At 42.0% G+C, this 8364-nt stretch overlaps 1 protein-coding gene across 1 annotated transcript in view; it reads right to left on the bottom strand.

The window, feature by feature from the left end:
* Nucleotides 1–1017: 1017 nt before the first annotated feature.
* LOC109973719 (kinesin-like protein KIF13B) overlaps nucleotides 1018–8364 on the bottom strand; it is a 48780-nt gene continuing 41433 nt past the window's right edge. The window contains 12 exon segments of the mRNA XM_020623512.1: nucleotides 1018–1697; nucleotides 1961–2543; nucleotides 4005–4064; nucleotides 4387–4523; nucleotides 6501–6657; nucleotides 6793–6843; nucleotides 6927–7004; nucleotides 7170–7322; nucleotides 7425–7700; nucleotides 7801–7925; nucleotides 8156–8211; nucleotides 8340–8364. The exon segment at nucleotides 8340–8364 is cut by the window's right edge and continues 14 nt beyond it. Of these exon segments, the coding sequence (XP_020479168.1) occupies nucleotides 1492–1697; nucleotides 1961–2543; nucleotides 4005–4064; nucleotides 4387–4523; nucleotides 6501–6657; nucleotides 6793–6843; nucleotides 6927–7004; nucleotides 7170–7322; nucleotides 7425–7700; nucleotides 7801–7925; nucleotides 8156–8211; nucleotides 8340–8364 (1907 nt within the window). The 3' untranslated portion in view covers nucleotides 1018–1491.

The following is an 8364-nucleotide window of genomic DNA, read 5'->3' as shown; positions in this document are numbered from 1 at the left end:
TAAATTTGGATTTATCCACAGCTAAGTCTAACGAGAACCAGATATTTTTCTCTGTATCTGGCTAACCAAAATAAATATAATAAGTTTTTATTGGAAAACTGTGCAGAAAAGAAAACTCCAATGAGTACTCATTTTGGTCTGTTTCAGCTGGATGTTTTTACAACTTGGGTCTTATTTTTGTAGGTTTGGCCATCCCTTCTCTTAGTTATGATAACCAGTATTGGGCAGTAGTGAACTGCATGTAATTAAACTAGCAGTTTAACTACATTTTGCAGTAGCTTGCTGGTAGTTCAACTACATTCATATTTGCGTAGCGGTTCAAGTAGTTAAATTATTGTGTGGATGCTGACAAACATCCACACTATGTTTTCCTGTTTTTTTATTTATTTATTATAATTGTGTGGATGCTGCATCCACACTGTTTTCCTCTTATTTATTGTATATATGCTGATTCAGCATCCATACTATGTTATCCTGTTCTTTATTGTGTGGATGCTTCACAGCATCCATATTATGTTTTCTTATCGTGTGGATGCTGAGACAGCAGCAGCCACACTTATGTTACCCTATTCTTTATTGTGTAGAAGCTTCAGCATCCATACTATGTTATCCTGTTCTTTATTGCGTGGATGCTTTAGCAGCCACACTATTGTTATCTTGTTATTTATTATTATTATTTTTATGATTTCTTCTGCCCATTTTTCAGCACTTAATTTCTTCATTCTTCAGCTTATTCAACAAAGAACTTCAGCCATTTCCTCTCAACCTTCAACTATTTCAACAAATAAGAAATAACCCCAGCCATTTCTTGTCATCCCTCAGCTGTTTCAACAATTGATTTCAGGCATTTTCAGGTAATCTTGCAGCACTCAGTATCCACACGCATTTGTGACAGGAAATGAATTTTTCTAGTTATTATTGTGTGGATGCTTGTCAACATCCACAGTATTGTTTTCCTCTTATTTATTGTGTGGATGCTTGTCAGCATCCACACAACCTTTTGTCAAAAAAGTCAACTCCTGCCTCCTGCCTTTGTCAAAAAAGTCAACTCCTGCCTAAAATGTGACTAGTTTGCATCCCTGTATATCAGCTCAGAGAGCATGTCTGAGGCAAGTCGTCCAGTCTACAGCTCTGGAGAGATCCGACACTTCCAGTATGACAGTCTCCATTCACTCTCAGCAGCCCTCCCACTGACTGCCATTCATTTAGCATCATCTTCTCATAAGACAAATAGTCCTTCCATGGACTTTTACATACTCTGCATAGTCTTTCATCCACTTACTTTTATTCCTTCTGAATAGTCTCTTCACTGTCTTTACTGTAATTGCATCCATTTTCTGTGAATAGATGTAGTGAGTATAGTTTCCAACTACAGGCAGTTTCAGTTCTGATGTGTGATCCTGTTGCATAGCTGAGAGGAGAAGAAGAAAGGATGAGAAGGAGGAGGCTGTGAGGAGTCATCCCTCCCATCCAACTCCTACTTTCTCTGTCTCAACTGCTCCAGGACTTGCGGTTAACCTCCGGGTGGCCAATGATGGCTTCTCCCCGTAGGGCAGGGACGTGGGCAGGAGGGACGCACTCTCCTGTCCGCCGACTAGTCCGACTGCGACAGGACAGCCGATCTGGGCGAACCAGAACCCCATAACCCGGTTTACAGTGGAAATACCGATGACCTCCAACTGAACCGTCATTCTTACCTAAAGGCAGAAAATAAAGGTCATTGCCACCAGTCGGAGGTGATGCAGCACTACAGTGAAGTCAGCACGACCAATCAAAGGCATATTAACAGAGGAGTCAATCATGGCTCAGCTGGCTTGATTATTCAGTTACTATTGTTCAGTTACTACTGTTACTATTACACAACTAGAGGACAGTACTGTACATAACATACCAACATTAATTTTAACTTGTGGTTTCTCATGTATTTTAGGTGAAAAGACCCTTTTAACTGAGCACCTACCTACAGGCGTGCTCAGCTCCACACCCACCCACACTCCCTCAGCAAAGTGCGCCACTCCCACTTAACGCGCTGTCCCAGCCTTATTGCTTCCTACTGTAACATATGTCCCTTCTATCAGCCAATCAGGCAATGCGTCATCATGGCTACATTCATCATCGTCCACAAGAATTTCCAGCCTCTCCAAGCCTTCGCCAACTCCTCCACTTCCTGAGGTTACCAGCTCCTGGTCAGAGAGGGAGCTTTTTGTTGTGACGTCGTTATGATTGGCTGAGCTGTGGGAAGCGAGGGGAGCAACGATGGGCATCTTAGAACCACACTGAGGAGGAGAGTTCACAACATCATTCCTGTCAGCACCCTTCTGCTGGGGGGTTGTGGGTAACGTAGTCTCAGCAGCCAGTAGGGAGGAAGACGAGGAGGAGGGTTGCAGAACGTCAGACAGGGTAACTGTAGAAACGCTAGTGGAGAAATAGCCGCTTGACGACTGGCTGAGGGGGCTGAGAGGGGTGGTGTCATGCGAGTCATGCACAGGAAGAGGAGGGACCTCTGCCTGTCTGTCTTTGGTTGGGTGCCGTAGAATAGCCGTCTACAGGAAACAGCAGTTGCCGCAGGAACAGAGGGACAGATGAGAGCATGCACACAAGACAGAACAATCTCAATTTCTCCAGCAATGTTACCTTCTGAGTTAACAGGAAGGAGGGAAAGTCCAGGGTCTGTTACATGTATGGGCTATTTGTGGAACCATTTGCATCAATTGCTAATCATTTCATTTGATATCTGGAGCCACATTTTGGTTTGACTACAAAAATAATGCAGTCATTCTTGAGACTAGAGAGCGTGTTAATAAAAAAGATGAAGGAAGAAAAGTATGCATGATGCAAATTGAATCAACTTCAACTGGAAGCAAATGAAGAACTTACAGTATGTAGAACCATAACTTCAAATGAACATGGCTGCAGTAGGTAATTTTACTGGAGTTAAATTTCAGGTTTACATCAAAACAATACTGACATGCCCATATGTACAATGAAAGAGTTCTTGGTTGTAATTGTTTCTTCTCTCCATGCCAGCCACAGACACATACCCTCCATATGGATTTCACCTAAGTGACAAACAAAAATCCACAGTCCTCATCCTGAGTAAAACACATTCTGCCAAAGCTAATGTGAGACTCCAGCAGTCAAATCAAGTAAGCATCTTGAGTATGAAATTACTCTGAAACGCGTTGCTAAAAAGACTAACTCGGGAATATTACCACCTGATTTGTCTCTCACAGGCTGCTGAGGACTCACATTGGCCTCGGCTGAACTGTCCAGAACAAGGATTGATGATTTTTTTCCCCTGTCACTTACATGGAGATCCGTTAATACAGTAGGGCATGCTACTGATTTTACAGCAGAAGTTACATTTACTTATAATGGGAGTACTACTTAGCCTGTGAACTCGGTTGTAAATTGTCTTTCTATGACTCTGGAGGATATTTCTAGATGAAAAATAGTTTATATTCTTTTAGCCTTATGCAATGTTTTAAACAGAAATTCTGCATTTCAAACTGGACATGTGGTGGCTGAAAGAAGTGGGGAGTCTAATGTAAAACCATGCTGAGCTGAATTAAGAGAAATGTAGGCTCAAGTGTTTTGGAAGCTTGATCCATAAAAGGCACTAAAGATATAGTAAGTGGGGTTCTGCTGCGTCGATACTGTGTACTGTCTCTTGCAAGTCCCCCAACTTTATGAAAGTGCAACACTAAATTGCTAGAATATCCCTTTAAGAAGGGGCTGGTAAGGACAGACACAAGTAATGTGACCAATAATGCTTTCAGTACGAATATGGGCATGTAAGTATTGTATTGCTTATCCACAGAAATAATGAATTACAATTATGAAAAAAGTAAATATAACAGATTTGTGTACTGTTTTCACATGAAACAAAACCCTGTATTGGTAAAGTCCATAATAGAAATCTGAGCTGAAAATTATTGATCAACCACCAGACAGTAAGACAGAGGTCAACATGTAAGGGGAAGAAGCATGGGGCAAAATCTCACCGCCTCAGTCTTGACTCTGTTGTCATCCCCTCCTGATAATGTTATGATGCGAGGCACATGCTGCTGAGTCCACAAATCAGTACAAGACAATAAGAGCACATGTATGCATGCAGCTATGCTCAGTTTACTGGAAATGTACTATCATACCTGTTCTGCATGTTTTGATACCAATATCACACTATTAGATATTTACTCCATCACCAAGTTAGCTGAATGATAAAAGCAGTTCAACTGAAGAAATACAAGTTTCTGAAGATACTTTGACAAACTTTTAAGGCAAAAAGATAGTGCTTGTGATCCTCGTCTTTCCTTGAAGAAAAAAACTGCATTGTTCTGGGCTATTCTGGACTGTGCTGAGATCAGCGACATCATTACTGCTGACCTGCTGGTTGTGTGGTGAAGGTCTCAGTTCCTTCTTGTCGTCTCGCGCTGGAAACAGAGATTTGAGCAGTTTGGGCATCTGAGGAACCAGCGTCTTAACTGAAAGATAAGAGGCAGCAAGTGCTGGAGGTGCAGGAGCTGGAGGACGTGTGAAAGGTTAAGACAGGAAGTTGAAAGCAAATCCAGGAAATGGCAAAAACCCCAACACCATGATAGATTGATAGAAGATGACACCACAATGTGATTTTAAAATGTAAAATATACTAATCCCTGGAGTGAGAAACAGATAATCACAAATCAATTAGTTCTGTTCATTCTTAAAACAGAATTAATCTGAAATACATCACATTAACATGAATTCTAACTGACCAGGTAAAGAAATCACTAGGAATCAGCTAGCTGACAGAGAACTATTCCGATAATCAGAACAGACACTGAAAGTTTTAATAATGGATATGAGGAGAGAGGAGACAGAAGTTCACAGCGTGTTACAAAGCAAAAAAGAATAGAAATGATGTCAAAATGACAAGAAATACAGCAGCAAGAAAATGAAAAAGTGACCCATTGGGAATTAACTGGTTTTCTAAATGATTTGGTCATAAAATGTGATCTGATCTTCATCTAAGTCACCAATATAGACACGCAGTGTGCTTAAGCTGATCCCATACAAACAATTATAATTTTTCATGTCTTTATTGAATGCACCCATTAAAAATTCATAGTAATGGTGGAAAAAGTAAACAAATCCTTCAATTTAATAACTGGTTGAAGCTCCTCTGGCAGCATTAACCAAGTGCTTCCTGTAGCTGTGGATTAGACCTGCACAACATTCAGGACAAATTTTGGACCATTTATCTTCACAGAACTGCCTCAGCTCAGATGACATTTATCCTGTAGGACTGCCTGATAAACTTGGGAATTTATTTTCACAATGGCAAGCTGTCCAGGCTCAGCTGCAGCAACGCAGCCCCAAATCATCATGATCCATTCGCTGCACTTTACCACCAGGATGATATTTTTATGTTGGTATCAGGTTCTCTTTTCAATCCATACATAGTGCTGTGTGTTCTTCCCAAACAATTCAACCTTAGTTTCATTGGTCCACAAAACATTTTCCCAGCAGTGTTGTGGAGTGTCAAGGTGGTCTTTGGCAAACTTTAGGTGCACTGCAGTGGGTTATTTTGGACAGCATCAGCTCTTCATGAAACATGATATTTTCATGTTTCATACCAACATGAAAACAGTATCCCAACACTGTAGTAAGGTGGAGGCAGTATCATGATTAGGGGTTACTTTGGGGCTACAGGATAATGTCAGGCTGTCCACAAGCTGAAGATCAGTGGAAGTTGGGTGACGCTGCAGGACAGTGACAGTAAGCACAGAAGTAAATCTATTACAGAATGGCTTCAAAACAAGAACATTTGCAATTTAATGTGTCCCAGTCAAAGCCCAGACCTCAACCCAACAGAGATGCTGTGGAATGACCGCAGACATTTACACCCGATGTCCTCTAGGAATATGGCTGAACCAGTTCTGGAAGGAAGAGTGGTCCAAAATTCCCCCTGAACATTTTGTAGGTCTGATTGACAGCTACAGGAAGCACTTGTTTGATGTTACTGCTGCCAAAGGTGGATCAACCAGTTATTAAATCCAAGGGTTCACTTACTTTTTCCACCAGCACTTTGAATGTTGAATGGATGTGTTAAATAAATAAAAAACTATAATTGTGTGGGATCTGTATTGGTGGCCTAGATGAAGATCAGATCACATTTTATGACCAAATCATGTATAAAACCAGGCAATTCCCAATGGTTCACTTACTTTTTCTTACCACTGTATTACCTTTTACTTTTTCTGAGAAAGATAAGAGCAGGGTGGAGATCCAGTGTTTTATAATATAAGTGGTGTTATGTCAACATCAGACAAAATAAGAGACTGAAAGGAAGAGAAGGCATGTCCAGGGAGAGATTCTCAAAATTCATAAACCGAAGCAGAAAAATAAGAGAAGAGTAAGAAAGAAGGGTGGGTAGGAGAGTAAGCTGGAGGAGTATAGAAGAGAGTCACATGGCTTCTATCAGGGAGATGATATATAGGGGCCAAAGGGAGGATGTTTACCTTGCTCTGGTTCTGGGTTCTGTTGGGGGGTTGTGGTGAAGGGAGTAGGGGATGGAGAAGGGGAGGTGGAGTAAGTTGAAGGGGAAGAAGCTGGGCGCGGGAGGGTGCGGTGTAAATGAGAAGGCATGAAGATATCCTGTTGACTCTCCCATCGACCCTGAGGAGAAAACAGGCAGAAAGCCAACAGGATACTAGTTGAAAATAATTAGTATCAAAACATAAACCATTACTGTAAGTGTACTATTTTTGCAGCAGACATGTTAAAATTTGACCAGATAAAAAGAAGTGATACCTTATCATCCAGCAGGCAGGTTGTGGACAGGTCTTGTCTACTTCCAGAGAGCTGAGACACACAGAGAGAATACTGAAAAAAATGATATTAAATTATGCAGTATATTTGCATTAGTGTTAGTGCACGTGTTTTACCCTGTGGACAGAAGGAGAACTTAGGCTCCGTCTGTTGCTCCTCCCTCTGCCAGTCAGCTGCTCTTTTATTGCCACCTCCTACAAAACACAGGATTTTGAAAATATTCAAAAAAGTAAAATGAATTACTTTTGATAAACCTGCCATGTCTAATATGACACTGCATGCATGACTATTGTTCTTTATGTATCCTGTTTTATGTACCTGTAACATCTATATGTATTTCTTACTATCTCTCCATCTACCTGTCTGAGTCTATCCAGTGTGAGGATGTTCTCCAGACTCAGGACACTTCGAAGATATTTCTCAATAGCAGCCTCGTCATCAGCTGACTGGCTGTCATGTGCGCTGGCGGCGAGCCGGGCCAGCATCTCCCTGTCCTCCGATCCAGGAGAATCCTGTTGGGACAAACCATCGCAGAGAGTTGGGTTCAATAATCTACCTTGCTAAAGTTATCTTCAAGAAAACACTGATTTTCTGACATTCTTCCATTCCCTCACCCCTGGGATGTTGGAAACCACCTCGAATGTGACTCCACAGCCAGGTATAGTGCTGCGTGTTGACATCCTTCTGAGAAAGTTGTGGGCAAACCCCTGGCGGCCCGGGTTAACATTGACACAGATTCTTTTCCTTAGGACCAGCTGCATGTTGGCGGGGTGGCTGAGCTGAACCACCACTCGAATTGTGAGGTATACCCGCTGCTCGGGCCAGGCTCCCCCACGACTGAGCTGGGGACACTCGTGGACGGTGGAGTCCCATGATGCCTCTGCTTTCACCTGTGGGGTCATGAAACACAGTTACTACTGGCGAATCAAACAGTATGTAAGTGGGCTTGGGGTGACCCCCAAAAAGTAACCCATGTGGGTCCATCCTCACCTCTCCATCATAGTGTTTAACAATCTGGAGGTCAAAGAAGTCATCCTCATCCTCACCACTCAGGGTGGCATCCCAACCTCCGGCCTCAGGAACCTCAAACTGGTCTTGAGAGCTCAGGTCATCAGCTGGAGAAGCAACAACGACAGCAACAACAACAAAAAAAGCAAAGCAGCTTGAGAGCAGAAAAACACTAGATCAAGTAAAAATTACTCAACCAATGACAATGTGTTTATTCTTGCAATGTTAGGCTATGTTTCACAATGCAGCTAACAATACACTCGTAAAGTCACATCTTATTGGTTAGGCTCAGGTGAGAATGAATGTGTTTTTGCACCCTCAGCATTAACAGACGTACGTTTGAGGTTCAGGAAGAGGACAGGAATATGAGTCTCCATGCCTGACAGAGGAACCCTGTGAACAAACATACAAACTTTGTGACCAACACATAGGTTAGCCGATACCTTTGTGCCTCATTAAAGTTCACAGCCAAAGAGAAATATAAAAAAGCCAACAAATACACATCCTGCCATTTGTCGTACCATTCAGCAGGTGCTCCAGGAATGC

This window comes from Monopterus albus, unplaced genomic scaffold (assembly GCF_001952655.1).
Source record: "Monopterus albus unplaced genomic scaffold, M_albus_1.0 scaffold302.1, whole genome shotgun sequence".
Classification (NCBI taxonomy): Eukaryota; Metazoa; Chordata; class Actinopteri; order Synbranchiformes; family Synbranchidae; genus Monopterus; species Monopterus albus.
The sequence above is the reverse complement of the archived record's forward strand: the minus strand, read 5'-3'. Positions and strand labels throughout refer to the sequence as shown.